The sequence below is a fragment of the Delphinus delphis genome, chromosome 5, assembly GCF_949987515.2.
Source record: "Delphinus delphis chromosome 5, mDelDel1.2, whole genome shotgun sequence".
In the NCBI taxonomy this organism is placed as follows: Eukaryota; Metazoa; Chordata; class Mammalia; order Artiodactyla; family Delphinidae; genus Delphinus; species Delphinus delphis.
In genome coordinates this window covers 35,494,147-35,513,892 of record NC_082687.1, presented here as the reverse complement: position 1 = coordinate 35,513,892, position 19,746 = coordinate 35,494,147, and the positions used below count along the sequence as shown (strand labels likewise).

The 19,746-nt window shown below is 37.9% G+C and overlaps 1 protein-coding gene across 3 annotated transcripts in view; it reads left to right on the top strand.

Annotated features, from left to right (window-relative positions):
* KLHL2 (kelch like family member 2) overlaps nt 1-16,045 on the top strand; it is a 124,571-nt gene extending 108,526 nt beyond the window's left edge. For 2 of the 3 annotated variants that reach the window (XM_060012188.1, XM_060012189.1), the window contains exons 9-15: nt 660-777; nt 8,167-8,364; nt 8,735-8,836; nt 10,000-10,128; nt 10,762-10,902; nt 13,395-13,538; nt 14,950-16,045. In XM_060012188.1, the coding sequence (XP_059868171.1) occupies nt 660-777; nt 8,167-8,364; nt 8,735-8,836; nt 10,000-10,128; nt 10,762-10,902; nt 13,395-13,538; nt 14,950-14,978 (861 nt within the window). In that variant the 3' untranslated portion in view covers nt 14,979-16,045. Of the gene's footprint in view, nt 1-659; nt 778-8,166; nt 8,365-8,734; nt 8,837-9,999; nt 10,129-10,761; nt 10,903-13,040; nt 13,368-13,394; nt 13,539-14,949 lie in introns of those variants that run through there. The other variant, XM_060012190.1, reaches the window with a different exon arrangement.
* Nucleotides 16,046-19,746: the final 3,701 nt, after the last annotated feature.

The following is a 19,746-nucleotide window of genomic DNA, read 5'->3' as shown; positions in this document are numbered from 1 at the left end:
TTTATGGACCTCACTTATTCTCAGTGCTGGACTGTGCTTCATTCATTCGTTATGATTTCTAGTATCTCCATTATCTGTCCTCTTGGTTGTTTTATTTGTGGAGCATCCAGGGAGGTCTCTTTACTTGACGTCTGGGAATCTGTCTCTCTTGTGAACTCCAATTCAATTAGTTCTCCTTTTTCAATAGGTTTTTTTTTTCCTTCTTCCATCTTTCTTTAATACCTTATTGTCCTTTTCATCTCACCTACCCACTAACATAAATTTCACTTCTGTCTGCTTTCCTAGATTGTGGAGATCTAATCCCTGGTCATTACAAAGCTGGGATCTAGTTTATAGCAAGCCCTATGACACTGCAGCCTTGCCAGTGCTGACTGCCTGCTGTTTTTGGCTTAAATACTGCTTTTGCTTGAAGGATCAGAAACTTAGTTTCTGATATCCTTATTTTTGACTAAATGTGCTAGAAAATAGAATTGTAGTTCTAACATACATGTGTCCCCTTTGTTGATGTTTATTAAATGTTGATGAGGTGGTTGTTTTCCCCCAGCTCCCCCTACCATCTTCATCCTAATATTCTCCATGTCATTGTCTTTGTAAGACATTTTAAATCCCTGAACATGCAGTAGTTGTTGGTTCAAGTGCCTCCACTTCTGCCCTTGCAGTTAATGGTGGTGGTTGGGGGCCAAGCACCAAAGGCTATCCGCAGTGTGGAATGCTATGACTTCAAAGAAGAACGATGGCACCAAGTAGCAGAATTGCCTTCCAGGAGATGTAGGGCAGGTAAGCATCATGCATTGCGGTCATTTCCCTATTGCTGGGTCATTGGGAGCTTCTCTCTCAGGTCTTATTTTATTAGCTAGAAGAATCTTTATTGGAAAAGCTTTGATTAAAATAACCATGTGATTACAGAGTGATTGAGGAGCCCCGTGCAACTCATAAGACATCGATGGGGATAGCTGCTCTGTCTTCAATGTACATATTCTTTATACTAGATTCTCTAGTGTAAAGTGGAGTAGCTAGCAATTTGCTGGATATTTTCCTACTTACCTTTGCTGAAGTGTTGAAAATTCTTAAGGTTGGGACCCTTGGTTCTAAGAGATTCCTGACTTAGCTAATAAGCCACAGTTTCCTTCTTCCAAGCATTCATTTTACAAACATTTGTTGAAATAGACTTTATTTATCCAAAACTGTAATCAGAAGAGGCAGTTGCAAATTCTAAGGATTCTTCCTGTGACTCAAACCTGGATCCATAAATCATAGCTCCCATAGCAAATGAGTTCTAAGTGTAACAGAACATTTCTACCATGGTAGTCCTTTAACAGTATATCCTAGAAATTGTTACATAACAGCATAAAGTTAACCCATTCCTTTCGAGCTGTCTAGTATGTTGGACAGGGATCTGGATGTAGTATAATTTTTACTAGTTTTTAATTGAACATTAAAATTGTTTTTAATCTTATGTTATAAATAGTACTTCAATGAATTCCTTATACATATATTATTATGTATGTATGCTAATATATTTTAGTGGGATAAAACTCTAGAACTAGAATTAATGATTCAAAGAGTATGCAAGGAAGATATACCAATTATTACTTCCACTAACAGTAAAATATGAAGGTACAAATTTCCCTACATACCCTATAACACCTTATAATTAAATTGAGTTTTGCAATCTGGTAGGTGAAAAATGCTATCTCATTATCTACTTTGCACTTTTATTATGAGGAAAGTTAAACATCTTTCTGAATGGTCAGTTCATGATTCTTGCCATTTTTTTATTATACTATTTTATTGATTTAATACGTTAAGGGAAGTAGCCTTTTTGTCTGTCATTTGTGGTGTGAATGTTTATTTGTATTAATCTTTTATCTTCTGACTTTACTTGCATTATTTTTGTGTTATTTTGGCCATTTAACAATGTTACTTTTTATGAATTCCTGTACATCAGAATTTTGTCCTTGGACTTAAAGATTTGTTTCTTGTTTAGAAAAGTGTTACTCACAAATTATTTGTGTGTGTGTAATTCCCTATTATTAATGTCTTATAAAACTGTGATGCAGTTATCAAAACTAAGAAATTAGCATTGGCATATTACTATTACTTAGTATGATATTCTCTGGGTCCACCCATGTTGCTGCAAATGGCAGTATTTCATTCTTTGTTATGGCTGAGTAATATTCCATTGTATATATAACACATCTTCTTAAACCAATCATCTGTTGATGGGCAGTTGGGTTGTTTCCATGTCTTGGCTATTGTATTGGGCTGGCCAAAAAGTTCATACAGGTTTTCCCATAAGGTTACAGAAAAACCCAAACGAACTTTTTGGCCAACCCAATAAATAGTGCTACTCTGAACACTGAGGTGCATGTATCTTTTCAAATTATAGTTTTCATCCTTTCCAGATATGCCCAGGAGTGGGATTGCTGGATCATATCATAGTTATATTTTCAGTTTTTTTTAAGGAAACTCCATACCATTTTCCATACTGGCTGCACCAATTTACATTCCCACCAACAGCAGGGTTCCCTTTTCTTCACATCCTCTCCAGCATTTATTATTTGTAGACTTTTTGATGATAGCCATTCTGACCACTGTGAGGTGAGACCTCATTGTGGTTTTGATTTGCATTTCTCTAATAATTAGAGATGTTGAGCATCTTTTTCATGTGCCTGTTGGCCATCTATATATCTTCTTTGGAGAAATGTCTATTTAGGTTTCTGCCTATTTCCTGATTGGGTTGTTTGGGGTTCTTTTTTGAATAGTATGAGCTATTTGTATATCTGGGTTATTAACCCCTTGTCAGTCACATCGTTTGCAAATATTTTCTCCATTCCGTAGGTTGTCTTTTATTTTGTTGATGGTTTCCTTTGCTGTGCAAAAGCTTTTAAGTTTGATTAGGTCCTATTGTTTATTTTTGCCTTTATTTCTTTTGCCTTGGGAAACTTCTCTAAGAAAATAATGCTATGATTTATTTCCAAGAATGTTTCACCTATGTTCTCTCCTAGGAGTTTTATGGTATCATGTCTTACATTTAAGTCTTTAAACCATTTTATGTTTACTTTTATATATAGTGTGAGGGAATGTTCTAATTTCATTGATTTACATGCAGCTGTCCAACTTTCCCAACACTATTTGTTGAAGAGACTGTCTTTTCTCCATTATATAGTTTTGTCTTCTTTGTCGTGGATTAATTGACCGTAGGTGTGTGGGTTTATTTCTGGGCTCTCTGTTCACTTCCATTTATCTATATGTCTGTTTTTGTGCCAATACCATGCTGCTTTGATTACTGTAGCTTTGTAGTAGTGTCTAAGTCTGGAAGAGTTATGCCTCCAGCTTTGTTCTTTTTCCTCAGGATTTCTTTGTCATTTCTGGGTCTTTTGTGCTTCCATATAAGTTTTAGTATTATTTGTTCTAGTTCTTTGAAAAATATCATGGATATTCTGATAAGGATTGCATTTAATCTGTAAATCGTATGGTCATTTTAACCATATTAATTTTTCCAAGAGCATGAGATTTCTTTCCAGTTCTTTGAATTATCTTCAGCTTCCTTTATCATTGTTTTATAGTTTTCAGTGTATAGGTCTTTCATCTCCTTGGTTGAGTTTATTCTTAGGTTGTTGGGATTTTAAATGGGATTTTTTTTTTTTTTTTACTTTCTCTTTCTGATATTTTGTTGTTGTGTAAAGGAATGCAACAGATTTCTGTATATTAATCTTGTATCCTGCCACCACGCTGAATTTATTAGTTCTAATACTTTTCGTGTGGAGTCTTTAGGGTTCTCTATATAGCGTGTCACGTCATCTGCAAATAGTGACAGTTTTACCTCTTCACTTCCATTTGGATACATTTTATTTCTCTTTCTTGTCTGATTTCTGTGGCTAGGACTTCCAATAAAATATTGAATAGAAGTGGTAATAGTGGACATCCTTGTCCTGTTCCTGAATTTAGCGGGAAGTTTTTCAGCTTTTCGCCGTTGAGTATTATGTTGGCTGTGGCTTTGTCATAAATGGCTTTTATTATGTTGAGATATGTTCCCTTTACACCCACTTTGGTGAGAGTTTTCGTCATGAGTGGATGTTGAATTTTATCAAATGCTTATTCTGTGTCTATTGATATGATCATGTGTTTTTTTTCTTTTCTTTTGTTAAGGTGGTGTATTATAGTGATTGATTTGCGTATGTTGAACCACCCTTTTTACCCTGGAATGAATCCAGCTTGATCATGAGATATGATCCTTTCTCTGTATTGTTGGATTTGGTTTGCTAATATTTTGTTGAAGAATTTTGCATCTATATTCTTCAGAGATATTGGCCTGTAATTTTCTTTTTCTGTAGTGTCTTTGTTTGGTTTTGGTATCAGGATGATGGTGCCCTCATACAATGACTTTAGAAGTGTTCCTTAGTCTGTAATTTTTTGGAATAGTTTGAGAAGGATAGGTAAGCTGTATGTTCCTGGCCTTTTGTTTGCAGGGAGTTGTTTTCATTACAGATTATATTTCACTTCTAATAATCAGTCTGTTCAAATTATCTGTTCCTTCTTGACTCAGTTTTGGCCGGTTATATGTTTCTTGAAACTTTTCCATTTCTTCTAGGAGGTCCAATTTGTCATTATATAACTGTTCACAGTATTCTCTTCTGATTTTTTGTATTTCTGTGGTGGTTATTTCTCCTCTTTCATTTCTTATTTTGTTTATTTGGATCTGCTCTCTTTTCTTCTTGGTGAGCCTAGCTAGAGGTCTGTCAGTTTTGTTTATCTTTTCTAAAAACCACCTCTTGGTTTTATTGATCTTCCCTGTTGTTTTTTTGATCTTCATTTTCTTTATTTCCTCTTTTATCCTTATTATTTTTCCTTCTGCTGACCTTGGTTTTGTTTGTTCTTGTTCTGATTCTTTTAGGTGGTAGGTTAGGTTGTTTATTTGAGTTTTTTTCTTGAGGAAGGCCTGTGTGGCTATGACCTTCTCTCTTAGAACTGCTTTTGCCGCATCCCATAGTTTTTGTAAGGTTGTGTTTTTCATTGTCATTTGTCTCAAAGCATTTTCTGATTTCTTATTTGATTGCATCAGTGACCATTGGTTTTTTAGTAGCATGTTGTTTAGTCTCCATGTGTTCAGTTTTTTCCCATTTTTCTTTTTGTGGTTGATTTCTAGTTTTATACTGTTGTGGAAGGAAAGGATGCTTGAAATAATTTCTATCCTCTTAAATTTGTTGAGGCTTGTTTTTTGACCTAGTATCTCTTTTGCCATTTTAATTATGAAATGTGTTGGTGTGGGTGTGATTGGGTTCATCTTGTTTGGGACCCTCTGTGCTTCCTCTACCTGGATATGTTTCCTTCTTAAGTTTGGGAGGTTTTCAGACATAATTTCTTCAAATACATTTTTGAGCCCTTTTTCTCTTTCTGCAACCCGCCTATTTTGCATAGGTATGCTTTATGTTATCCCATAGATCTTGTATGTTACTTTGGGGTTTTTTTGTTTGTTTGTTTTTTTCATTTGTCTTTCTGTCTGCTGCTCTGATTGGATGATTTCCATCATTCTGTCTTCCAGATCACTTATTCGTTCTTCTGCATTATTTAGTCTACAATTCATTGCCTCTGGATTTGTTTTTATCTCTGCAGTTGAGTTGTCTAGTTTTGACTGGTTCATTTTATAGTTTCTAGTTCCTTGTTATAGTGATCTGCATTTCTATCAATAATCTTTAATCCCTTCAGCATCTTTATTACCTCCTTTTTGAACTATAAGTCTGGTAGATAGGAGAGGTCTGTTTCATTATTTGTTCTTTCAGGGGATTTCTCTTGTTCTTTTAATTGGGAGTAGTTCCCCTGCTTTCTTATTTTACTTGACTTCGTCTGTCTCTATGAATTTAGGAGAAACAGTTGTCTATTGTGGTCTGAAAGGGCTGTTTTTATGTGGGAGCATCCCTGTATAGACTGTGTAAGTCCAGTATTTTTTGGTGCAAGGGCTGTATGCCAACCATATCTTTCCTCAGAGTGTGCTGGCCATTATCCCCTTGATAAGGGGGCGTGATTGGAGTTGTGGTGTCTAGAGCCTGCCCTGAATATTGGGCACAGCCTCCTCTTTTCTCTGTGGATGTCACAGCCTGTCAGGGGCAAGGTCTGCTCCCCATTTGTTTGAGTAGAAACCCTGAGTCTCAGATTTGATATGGCTCCATTGCCCTTGCTCTGTTGCAAAGGAGGTGAAGTGAGGCCTCCGTTGCAAAGGAGGTGAAGTGAAGCAAGTGAGGCCCATGTGGTCACAGTGAACCTATGCACCGCCTCTGCAGTCATCTGCAGTTCTGCCCAGAAGCAGCCCAAGGTCGTGTCCCTTTCTCCACTGTGTTTGTCCCAGATCTAGTGCTAGGCTATGGTGTGTGGTGTGGAGTGGGCTGGTGCTGGGGGCTGGGGTGCTGTGGCTGCAGGAGTCAAGGTGGTTGTGCTGCCACCTGGGACCTGGGCTGCCTCTGTGGCAGGCCTCTCCCAGGACCTATCTGCACTAGATCTGGCTCCAAGCTTCAGTGTGGGCTGGGCAGAACTAGAGTGCTCCAGACAGAAAAGGAACCCCTGTATACTCCTCCCAAGGGGCTGCCCACCCAAAACATGCATTTCTGTGGTGTGACCCAGTGTGTGCACCAACAATGTCCACTGGATCTGGACCCTCCCCCATGGTGTGAATGCTGACAGTGGGCTCTGAGGTTTGATAAGGCCATACCCCAGGCCGTCCAAGCTGTCTCCATGCAGGTAGACAGAGTCCTCTTCCTGGGCCCGTCTGCCCAAGACTCAGCATCTAGCCGCTGTGCATACTAGCATCCCTGCCCATCATGCATTTCAGACTGGGAAGCGTGGTGAGGTTACAGCTGTCAGCTCTGCTCTGATTGCTAGTAAACCAGCACCCACACACTCCTTGAGAGCAGAGACCAGGCCCCTCTGAGACAGGCTGGGACCTGGGACTTGGGACCCTTTACTGCAGTGCTTGCACCTGGACAAACATCTCCTTGAGCAACAGAATACAAAGAAACTCTAAGGGACTAAAAATAACTGTGCACATGTGTAGTCAGGGTAATTATGAATAATAAGGCCAAAACCCAGCTGCCACTTCTGAAGTGCTAGGAGCAAAAGCAGGGTACTGGGCATGATCCCTGCACACACCACCACCAAGGAGTGGGCAGACCACCTAAACCACGCCTCCAGCCCGAGCCACCTATATGCCCCCACTCTCACCCCATTTAAGGAAACAGCTCCCCTCTCCTCAGGAGCAAGAAAGGGAACCTGTTACTTGTTTTTGCTCCCTCGTGCTAAGCACAAGTCCCAATAAAGCCTTGCCTGAATTCCTCATCTGGCCTCTTATCAATTTCTGTTGCTTGAAGAGTCCAAGAACCCAGGTCTGTAACACCTCCAGTCCCTCTGTCTGTCCTGGCAGACTTCGTAGCAGGCAGAGGGGCTCCCCAGGGCGAGGTCCTGCCTGTGTGGACCTTCCCTCCTTCACAGATCCCTCCCAGGGGTGCCAGTCCTGTTCTGAATGCCTTTTTCCTCCCATCCTGCTGGGTTACGTGGAGATCTTTCTTGCAGCTTTGGTTGTAAAAGAGATCTTCTGCCAGTTTCCAGTTGGTTTTCTGTGAGAGTTGTTCCATATGTAGATGTATGTTTGATGCGTTTGTGGGTGAGGTGAGCTCCATGTCCTCCTACTCTGCCATCTTGATCCTCCCTTGTTATATTGCATTTAGTTGTCATGTTTTCTTAGTCTCTTCTGATCTGTGACAGTTCCGTAGTCTTTCCTTATCTTTCATGCCCTTGATTCTTTTGAAGAGCACTTGGTCTGGTATTTTTGAGTAGAAGGTCCAAAATTGAAAGCCATGGGAGATGTGTACAGGTTCAAGTAGTTGGAAAATATTGGCTCATTGTTTACGACTGTAAGTAAGTCTTTGAAGAAGCCAAGAGTCAAAATAGTACCTCAGCCCATGCCATTGCATTTTTCAGTAGTAGTAAGGAGCACAGTCTATTCATTCTATATTCTCGCTAATGAATAGCGTTTCTTAGGACCTATTCAGCCAGGCTTCTCCTGAGGGGGACTTCTGTTCTGACAACAGCTGTAGACTGTTTGGAATGCAGTCTTTAGATGTTGGTAGCAGTTGGGTTGCACATGCATCATTAACTGCTGTATTTCTTTTTCAGGGATGGTCTACATGGCTGGACTCGTTTTTGCTGTCGGTGGCTTTAATGGCTCCTTAAGGGTCCGCACTGTGGATTCCTATGACCCCGTGAAAGATCAGTGGACCAGTGTTGCTAACATGCGAGACCGGAGAAGCACCCTGGGGGCTGCTGTGTTGAACGGACTGTTATATGCCGTAGGAGGCTTTGACGGGAGTACAGGCAATTTTCTTTTATCTTTCCTTCATTAGTTAGAATTAACATAGCGATCACATTTATGGAACAAGGCCTAGCAAAATTAGGAGGCATTTGAATGTTTTAACAGGTATTGTGAAGATAAGTTTAAAATTTCCATCCAGAATTCCTTTAAATGATGTTAAGAGTGCTCAGTATGTAAATTTTCTTTCTCATGCTTCAGTGTCAGTCATCTTCCCAAGTTTAAAAAGCCAGTAAATGTCAGTAGCTTGCGTAGGAGCTCGCTCTTCCTCTTCGTCACATAATTGGATTTTGGCCCACTTTAATGCAGCTGAAGTATTTCCCCTACTAATACATATAAGGAACCTGAGGTGCAGTGCATTGTGCTTTATTACAGGGCTGTCCTCGGTGGAGGCTTACAACATCAAGTCTAACGAGTGGTTCCACGTGGCCCCCATGAACACGAGGAGGAGCAGCGTGGGTGTTGCCGTAGTTGGAGGTGGGTCGGCTTCCCGGTGGTTGTGAGTGGTTCTTCCTGTAACCCGGACTCTGGTTTTCTAAATGGGCAACCAAAGGGCCATTTAAAAGGGAAATAGTGGCTATTGGAAAATGCTAGTTATCCCTTTTTAAAATAAGGCACGCCTGCCCTCTGGTCCCCCTCCCTCTCTCTCTGTCCCCCTCCTTCTCCCTCTCTCTGTGTCACCTGTGTAATATAACTAACTGACTTTAATACAGTCATCTGGGGAACAAACCAGATGGCATGAATATGAAATTTTACATCTGGAGAAGGGCTGTTTAACATTTAAGGGATGGGTTGCCACAGTTATTTATTTATATCCTACTTTGTCCCCCAAAAGAGTTTAATTAGTATGATTTTTTTTTGACTTGGTTGGGTGAATCTGTGGGTTCCCACCCCCTCCCCATGGTGGGTATAATCCTCTGCACCAACTTTTCTTTTACCAGCTTTACTGAGATAGAATTCACATACCATACAATTCATGCATTTAAAGTATAAAATCCAGTGTGCATCTGTCATAACAATTCATTTTAGAACATTTTTATTACTCCCACAAAGCAGTCCTACTCCCCTTGGCTATCATCCCCATCCTCCCAGCCCTCAGCAAACACTATCTACTTTTCTGTCTCTCTATAATTTTCCACTTACAGACATTTCATATTAATGAAATCATACATTGCAGTATGTGGTCCTTTGTGACTGGCTTCTTTGACTTGGCATAATGTTCAAGGTTTGTTCATGCTATAGCATTTTACCAGTACTTCTTTTTATTGCCAAATAATATTCCATTGTATACTGGTACTGACTCTTGATTCAACTTTTTTTTCAATTTACTAAGATAACTTTGATATTTAATTTGGTTTTCCAGGATGTTCACTTACCAAATAGTGTTTATCCAAAGGTATACTGAGTGTACTTTCTTGTTCTATCAGATTATTGGTGAAAGTGTTAAATTAATATCATATATATTCCGCAGATCTTAATAATATGATTTGGTAAGTCCACCTATCACCATTAGGCAAGATTTTAAATAGTTCCTAATACTTTAAAGGTAAACTCTGCTACCAAGGAGGAAAATATATTATTTCCTGACTTGAAAAAATAGCTTTTTATGAATTTGGCTTTCTCTGTGATTCCATGTTTAGGTCTGCTTTATGCTGTCGGGGGTTATGATGGAGCTTCACGTCAGTGTCTCAGCACAGTAGAATGCTACAGCGCCACAGCAAACGAGTGGACCTATATAGCAGAAATGAGTACCAGACGGAGTGGAGCAGGTGAATAAGAACCTCATTTAGTAATTGAAGCATGGAAATGATGGAAAAGAATTAAACAAGTGAAATGATGGCATCTCTTTATATTATCAGAAAATATATGCTGATTCTAGTGACACTTAAAATGTCTTTTGCATTATGCAGGTAGAGTTGGTAGGTAGCTGCACTTAAATTTCACTTTGTAAAATTTCTAAAGTGTTATATTAAAGGCTTCTGTTTTGTTTAATTATTTATATTGCTTGGCATTACTTTTAGGTTTTTGTTTCTAGTGCTTATTGGAGAACTTGCTTAATAATCAACTCCATATCCATTGCTTACAGATTTTATGCTCTAATATTGGTTTGCTTTTATCACGAAAGTTGTTTTCAAAAGATTCGTGTAAAGGACTTCCCTCTCTGTGTTTCACCTCCATATTATTTTTATTGTATTTGACATGCTTTTTTAGAACAATAGTTCTGAGATTCTCATTTGTAATTCTATTTGTTTCTACTTCTTAGGCTGTATGCTTTAATATTGACTTTTAATATGAATAATCATTTCAGAAGTTTTATTTACAAGTCATTTGAAGAAACCCTAATATATTATAATTTCTTGTCCCTTTTACTCTACTATTGTTTGGTTCTTTGTGTTTTACAGGTGTTGGTGTGCTAAACAACTTATTGTATGCTGTCGGGGGTCATGATGGCCCTTTAGTACGAAAAAGTGTTGAAGTGTATGATCCCGCCACCAACACATGGAGACAGGTTGCAGATATGAACATGTGTAGAAGAAATGCAGGTATCTATCTAGTTTATGATTACAAAATTTATACTGAATTGTATTCAGAGTATCACTGTGTATTTCCATTGTTCTTTTACTGATCTGAGTTCCCTAATAGACTTGCTCTTTAAAGGCAGAAACGTTTGTAATAATCCTATATAGTGAATGCCTAGTATAGTGTCTGGACATAACAGGTTGATGTGATCCTTCTGTTAACTTATAATATCTGTCAAAGTTTACTTTTTGGTGATGAATGTAGAGACTTAATTAGAGGAAGAACCCTCTTTATTTGATACTTGAATTCATTCATTCTTACCACAGACATATTTGAGTGTCTACCTGTATCACATTCTGAAGCCCAGTTCTCAGGGAATTTAGTCTAGTTGAGTAAATATTTATACCAGATAAAAAAGCTAGTTGTTTATCTGAATCTGGAGGGGAAGCCTGAAGAAGCAACCTCATTTTAATACAGTTCAGGGTTTCTAGAAAATGGAAAAGCTAAAATAACAACAACAATAATTTTAAGAAAGCTGAGGTCTTCAAGATCTCTTTAAGTAGGTACAGAACTACCTACTTAAAAAGAAGATCTGTAGAAGGGAAATAGGAATGGAAAATAGATTCAGGGTACCTGGGTAGTCTTTTTGGGAAATTCTCATTTTCTTAAAAATGCCATTGTCTTCATGCCAGTTCCCATAATCCAAAATAAGTTCCTGATGATTCTCAAACTCACTGTATACCACTGGATGATGGTGCAAGATGCACCCTCCATCCCCCCAGAAATGTTCTTCTTAATTTCTCTTTAATTTAAATGTGATCACTAAGGGAGATAAGTATATGGGACTGCAAGAACTTGCTCAACAGAGCAAAATATAAAATTAATTTACTTGACCTTTTACCTCATCCAACTGGTACAACTGGTACTTGGTGAAGTACTAAAACTCTCTTAGCTATGGATAGTCCAGAACTATTAATAGTAAGACCCACAGATCTGGGGCCCAGCACATATGAAGTTAGAAAAGCATACGTGCATGTGCTTCCTGGATTAGGAAATTTATTTGCAATTTGAACTTTTGTTATTATTTTCCTAAAGATTATTCTAGTCTTATTTTTTCTCTACCCTTGTTTTATTGTTTTCAAATCAAAATTAGCCATTTCTTCTAGCCAGAAGAATAAGGAGATACTTTGTGTATGTAGAGCTATTGTCATCCTGCTCTTGCTTTTCAGGTATTTGAACTACTTTAAAATGATATGAGTTTGCTTCCTGTCGAGAGACTATCATAGTAGCACAACAGAGTTTGAGTAAAGGGGATCCACTCCATTTGCACAGAAGACACTATTGCTTTTAAATGCTGTGTAGAGATTTGGGCTCATTATTTTGTTACGTTAAAAATCTACAAGCACCTATTAATTGTGTTAGCAAAACTGTCTGTAAAGAGACCAGTGTGCGGGCAGCACCCTTCTGGATGTTTTGATGCCCTGTAGTACCAGTTCATAAAAGCTCTGAGTCGTGTTTAAAATTATTAAATATGCTTTTAAAAAATAAATTGAAATAAAGAGCTTTTAAAATGTGTTTATCTTTTCACTCAGCAGTTTTCTTTGTAAACATTTATATTAAGAAAATTATTGCAGAAGTATGCAAAATGTGCAAGAGATCCTTGTTCATTGTAACATTATTGATAAGAGCAAAAAAGCTGAAAATAAGTTAAAATCCATCAGTAAAAGACAAATTATGGTATTATCATACATGGAATACTATGCAGCCATTAAAAATTATGTAGATCTGTATTTATTAACTTGGGGAAATGTCCAAGGTATATATTGTTTGGTGGGAGTGAGTAAAAAGTAGCATGTGTAGTATGAGCTACTTTGGGGTTAAAAAAAAAGGAGTGTCTGAGTATATACATGTAGAAAAGAGCCAGAATTTCGATGATCAGGATTCTAAGCGGTATAGGATTAGTGGTGGACTTTATACTTTTCTAGATGTTTTGAATTTTGCAAAAATCCAAAAAATATTTTATTCTCATAATAATTAAATAAATAATACTGTTTTCCCTTTTAAAGGAGATAAAATAGTTGACCAGTCAGTATAATAATTAAAATTCAGAATCATTTTTACTTTCTACTAATATATATATTTATTTTTCCTTTTTCCTTAGGATTTCCTTAGAAGCTGACTTTGGGAGAGTTCTTTGACTTTTAATTTTCTATTGTTTTTAATAAAATGGGGATTAAAATAGTTTCTAACCTGTAAAGTAAGGTTATTGTGAAGGTTAAATGAAATAATGCATATATAAAGCATCTACTGCATAAGTAACATATGAGTAGGAGCTTACAGTTAGTATTAGATTCTCAGATATAAAGGAATTCTTTTCGGGTTCCCCCATCTTCTCTCTTTGCCTCTTTCCAGGAAGTACGTGTCTCTGGATCACCTCACCAGACACGTTCAGGGATACTTATATTCATCCAAATTTTTAAAATAATTGTTTTCTCTCTGTGTAATTTTTTTAAAGGAGTTTGTGCAGTTAACGGTCTGTTATATGTAGTTGGAGGGGATGATGGTTCCTGTAACTTGGCATCAGTAGAATATTATAACCCAACAACTGATAAATGGACAGTTGTGTCATCTTGTATGAGCACAGGGAGAAGTTATGCAGGTAATAATTGTTCAGTTTTCTTATAGTCTTCTATTATAATACGAAAGGATTACATCATTATGATTTTTACATTAAGAATGTTTTTCTCGGGGCTTCCCTGGTGGCACAGTGGTTGAGAGTCCGCCTGCCGATGCAGGGGACACGGGTTTGTGCCCCGGTCTGGGAAGATCCCACATGCCGCAGAGCGGCTGGGCCCATGAGCCATGGCCACTGAGCCTGCGCGTCCGGAGCCTGTGCTCCGTAACGGGAGAGGCCACAACAGTGAGAGGCCCGCGTACTGCAAAAAAAAAAAAAAGAATGTTTTTCTCCTGTATAAGAAGGAAGTCTTTTCTCAAAGTATATCTTATTTCTTATTCTCAAAATAATTAATATCAGATATGTATATTCTGAAATAAAGCACTAGTATCCTTTTGTCATTCTGTAGTCACTTGTATTCAAAATTACAAATCTTTCCAGTGTGGCATCATAAAATTTAATATGGCTACATCTGTATGCAGTGTCATGGAATTCACAATGTAGCAAGGCTTTAATTACTCAAATATCCAAAAGATATGAGCCCTATAACATCTCCCCTGGCAGGGCTCCATGTGATACTATTACAGTGAGGCTACAGAGTAATTTTCTTACTTAAGCACAGCACTGATTAAATTATAAAATATCAGTTTGGTCCATTCTCTTCGTAAGAGAAATGGTAATACTCTTTAATAAATATAATGCTGAGTCTTTAAAAGTATATGTTGCATGTAGTTTATTCTGATGATATTTATATTGCTTTAAATATTAGAATGTTTCAGTAACATTCTAATATAGATTTAATAGTGGGGAAAAAAGAAATTTATACTAATTAACCATCACTGTTACTTGTCATCTAAAACAACACCTAATACAACTATTGATATATAGAGTAGGATCCCAGGATAGCATTCCTCAAAATTACGTGAAATTTTTTAAAACGGCTTTATTGAGATATATCTGACATAGAATAAATAGCATATATTTAAAGTGTACAGTTTTATTAGTTTTGACATATGTATATAACCACAAAACCACCACAATCAAGGTAGTGAAAATATTCATCACTCTTAAAAGTCTGTTTGTGCCCCTTTGAGTATTAAGTGGATCTTAGTATTTCTTGAGTAAAATTATTTTCCCTTAATTGTAACTGTGAAGAGCAAAAGACGAGCTCTGGATTAAATAGTCTTATGTAGTTTTGGTCCCTAATTTTTAAACAAAGATTTCATTGTCATTTAGATTAAAATGATAGTAATACTAAAGTTTCTAAGAAAGAGATTTTGAAACATCATGATCTGTTCAGCCCCTCTTAAGTAATAATATAAAAACTTCAGTATTTTCTCAGAGATACAGAATGCTTCCTGTGACTTCTGTTTTATTTCTTCGTTTCTTTGTTCAGGGGTCACAGTTATTGATAAACCATTATGAGCCTGAAGGACATTTCCAGCACATTTACACATGAGAAGAAGCAGACTTCAACAAGTACTTCTGAAGTGACTGAGAGTCTAGCACTTCTCCACTTGTAGCTGCACTTTAAGTCTCCGCAGAAGATAAGATCATCTGCCTTTATAGGCCTCAGATATTGAAGATTATTTTTGGTAGATGCACCGTGTAAGCTTTTCTGCAGTGAGCAGCAGCTGACTGAATTTTAATAAGAAACTTGGACTGCAGTATTATTCTGTAGTCTTTGGACAATAGTTGCTTTCACAAAGACTAGTTACCAATCTTGAATGACTAGATTATTTTGTGAAGGGGGATAAATATGTGTTCTTGTAAAATTAAGTTTCATCTTTATTCCTTCTCCTGAAAATCTGTATACACAGGAACTGAAAATCTTTGAACAGGTATTAAACTGTGTAAGTATACAAACTAGTTGAGGGATAAAACTGTTTGCTTTTATAAAATATGTTTGATTACATGAGTATAATAAATTGTGTGCATATAAATGTGTGTCTATTTGCTTTCCTTTAAATATGTTTGAAAAGATGTTTGAAACTTGATTATACTATTTATAATTGGCACAGTACTTTGAATTATGCCAGTACTACATTGTAAAACAGAGTTGTATTTTTTGATATTTAACAATGCTTAACACTTTAAAATGCCACTTCTGAGGAATGAACTGGTGTAACACACTTGAATACATGTGTGATGCCAAACTTTTTAAAATAAAATATAAATTATGCTTATTTATTATTTTCTTTGGTTTAATCTTGGTCATGTTTTGGTGTGTATTTCAAATTTTTTTCTTAACAGTTTGGCATGAACATTACTGCAGGTTTTTGATGAATATAATGAATGTATGGAATTCAACTGAATTTGCATGGTCTTAAGAATTTTTTCTGTGTGTATAAATTTAGCTGCTATTAACAGAAAAGACAACTTTCTGTGAGTAGCCATCTGTGTTGATCAGATAGAATTTTTCTGAGATCTTCAATTAATCTTACTTTAAAAATGACCAAAATATGTCTTTCTTGAATTAACTTTGAATAAAAGTTTGTATATTATTTGATTCACATTGTCCTTGATTTTTATCTATTTAGTTTGCTACTAAGAAAGTTGCCTGTTCACTTTTTGTATTCTTTTATAAAATTTGCATTTTCTAACTTCATAAATCAATATTTAAAATTTGTTGCCAAAGAAACCTACAAGGCAAGTCTGTTAAGTTCAACAACTGAAGTCATGGAAAACTGTTCTCCAAGAAGAAGCTACCTTAATAATCAAGGAAAAAGTCTCACAAGGATTGCTGAAATTTAAAGTTTTATATTCTTCTGTCCCTAATATGGGCAGGACACAAGATAAAGATAAAACAAATAGCACTGGACCAAAAAGAAAGTCAAAGAAAAAATACCTACTTTAAAACAACTGAGAAATAAATTGTGGTTTTGATACCAAATAAAAGGAATTGAGGAAATGGGCATGGGGGAGTGGGGTGGACAGCTGAGGTGCTGGGACAGGAGGAGGAGGAGATGGAAGGGGGCGATGGGGTATAGTGGCTGTTTCTCAGAAATTTAAAAGGTAGGCATGAGCTCTTGCGAGAACAGTCAATAATCAAGAGGAAAGAATTATACCTGTGATAAAATTTGTTTAGTTAATATAGAGTATTCACATTTAAACATAGAACCACATTTATTACCAACTTAGTTGAATTTTCCGTTGTAAGTGGAAATATGAAGACTTGAATCAGAAAAAGAAAAAGCCTGTGTTCACCTTATGAAAACATGAATTTCTGCATTAGTGTGGCTCCAAGCACATCCATTGTCAACAAACATGTTGAGGATCTAATGAACTTGGAGCAATGCTAGCTGCTTCTGACAGTGGCACCAAGAAAAGTGTGTCATTACGTTTCCTGATCACTTCCAAACACTAATTTTCCATGAAACGCTCCATGAATCTGTCAATTAAAGATTTATCTAAAAATCTTTAAAGCTTTTCTTAAAATATAATCTATTAGGGTGACAGTCTTAAAAAACTTAGCATGTCAGATACCTCTTTGTCTTTTCTTTCTTTGAAGCTTTAATAGCTATACCATAAAACTGTTTGCCAAGGTTTGTCAGTAGCTAGATTCATAACTCCATGATTTCAGAGAATTTGCCCCCGGCAGCCTTTGTCTCTCCAATTTGAAACATCTTGTTTTGTTTTGTTTAGGCTTATAAAAATGTTCCTGGCTTGTTCAGATTATTGTACAAAAAAGAGAGGTCAGAAGTCTTAGAAATCCTGCCAAGGGAACCACCAGGTGTGAGCAGAGTTCAAGGTTATATCCATGAAAATGCATTGTAAAGCAACTCTGCTGCTTGCTTTGCTTGGCTCTACACCTTCTTGACTGAAAGCAGTGATGACTGGGGTTGAGGTGAATGGTGTGTATACTTTCAGCTCCCCTCCCATCCCTTATGGACTCTGGCATATGATTCCTGGTTTTTATTATCATCCCTTATAGACAGCATGAGGACCCATGTATTTATAATGTCAGCTGTTGATGAGTTATGAGACAGGGTAGCATAATATTACATAGTGATGTAATGGGTTAGCCCAGCGGTCCCCAACCTTTTTGGCACCAGGGACCGGTTTCGTGGAAGAAAATTTTTCCACAGAATGGTGGTGGGGGTAGGGGGATGGTTTCAGGATGATTGAAGCTCATTACATTTATTGTGCACTTTATTTCTATTATTATTACATTGTAAATATATAATGAAATAATTATACAACTTAAAATAATGCAGAATCAGTGGGAGCCCTGAGCTTGTTTTCACTTGCCACTCGCTGATAAGGTTTTGATGTGAGTCTGCAAGCAGTTGATTTATTATGGTCTCTGTGCAGTCAAACCTCTCTGCTAATGATAATCTGTATTTGCAGCTGCTCCCCAGCGCTAGCATCACCCCCTCAGCTCCACCTCAGATCATCAGGCATTGGATTCTCGTAGGGAGCACACAACCTAGATCCCTTGCATGCACAGTTCACAGTAGGGTTCGCGCTTCTATGACAATCTGATGCCGATGCTGATCTGACAGGAGGAGGAGCTCAGGAGGTAATGTGAGCGATGGGGAGTGGCTGTAAATACAGATGAAGATTTGTACGCTGGCTGCTGGGCTGCTCACCTCCTGCTGTGCAGCCCGGTTCCTAACAGGCCACGGACCAGTACTGGCCCGGGGGTTGGGGACCCCTGGATTAGCCTGCCTCTTGTTTCAGTTTGGTCTTGAGCAAATTGTGTCCTACTGGCTTTTACGGCCGCCGTGTCTCATTTTGGAGAGGAGGCTACATGGGAAAGTTGAATCACACTTTGAATCAAGTTTCTGGCATTTTAACCCTGGCTTCACGACTCTAAGGAAAAAAGCAGTGTGTGATGTATTGTAGAGCCCATGGGCATAGGAATCAGATGGCTGTCAGTTTGCATGCCCCTCTGTCAGTTGCTAGCTGTCACCACTTTAAACACATTTCTTAACCTCTGACATTTTGTCTTCTCTAAAATGGCAACAGTAGTGTCTATGTCACTTACAAGGTTATTGTGGAGTTTGAAAGAAATGGTGTATATTAGTGGGTTTGACATACAGAAGACCCTCAATAAATTATCACTACTGTTGCAGTTCTCTGAACCTCCCATTTCTTCATTGTAAGGAAATAAGTGAGTTGAGCTTATTTCTGTAATTTTGGAGCCATCTCTGTATTTCCTTTCAGCTCTGAATCTCCAAGATTTAAAATAATAATTTGACCCCTTCACATACATACATCTATCTGCTCCGATATAAAAAATATATATCGCTACTGTGGTAGGATTTTAAGTCAGATAATAACAAACATAGTATTACTGAGCACTTCCTGTATTTCAGATACTGTGCAAAGGGCTTTGCATACATAATCACATTTATTGTCATAACAAACATTATTATAATACCCATTTTACAGAAGTACTAGATAAAATTTTGAGAAATAAGTTATCTAAGAGCACACTGCTAATGAGTGACAACCTGGTAGGTCTGACCCCATAGCGCATGCTCTTAACACTCCTTGACAGAAGGCGGCACGTTTGGGCAAAGGGAAACTTGGGCTGCGGTGCAGTCACACCCACAACCTCTAGGGGGGCGCCTAGAGCTAGGCCGGCCAATCAAAGGAATCCTAAATTGGGGTGAGGGGCTGGGATGCACTCCTGCATCAACCAGTCACTGGACTCAGGCTGCCCCCTGGAAAGGGACTTATGCCATGGGAAAGTGGCTCTTTTTGCCAACATTCAGTAGCTGAAGACCTGCTTTAGTCCTGAAGGGGGGACCTAGGTGGTGCAGCACAGCATCCACCCCAGGACACCATAGACCTCCTAAAGACAGGGCTCTGAACACTCAAGGGACAGATCCCGTTTCTTTTCATTTGATGTGATTTTTCTGTCATGATACTTTACAAAGAACGTGGGTGTCAAACACATGGGACAGTTAGATGAATGGGTAGAGGTCACTGGACCTAACAAGAGACACATCCCTCAAGAAGGGGCTTCCTAAAGCAGATGGTACCTGACCCCTTATTTCAGGCAGGACAGCCAGTCCGATCACAGCCATGAGAAGCGACATTATCCCGTTTGTACAAAGTCCTGCATAGAAAGTGACTTCAACTAGACCGCGTGTTGCCCTTGTGCAAGTTTTAAAAGGCTCTCTTAAGCGAAAGCTTAAATTCGCGGATGACCCCCATCCGTGCACACTCCTGCACCCTGCAG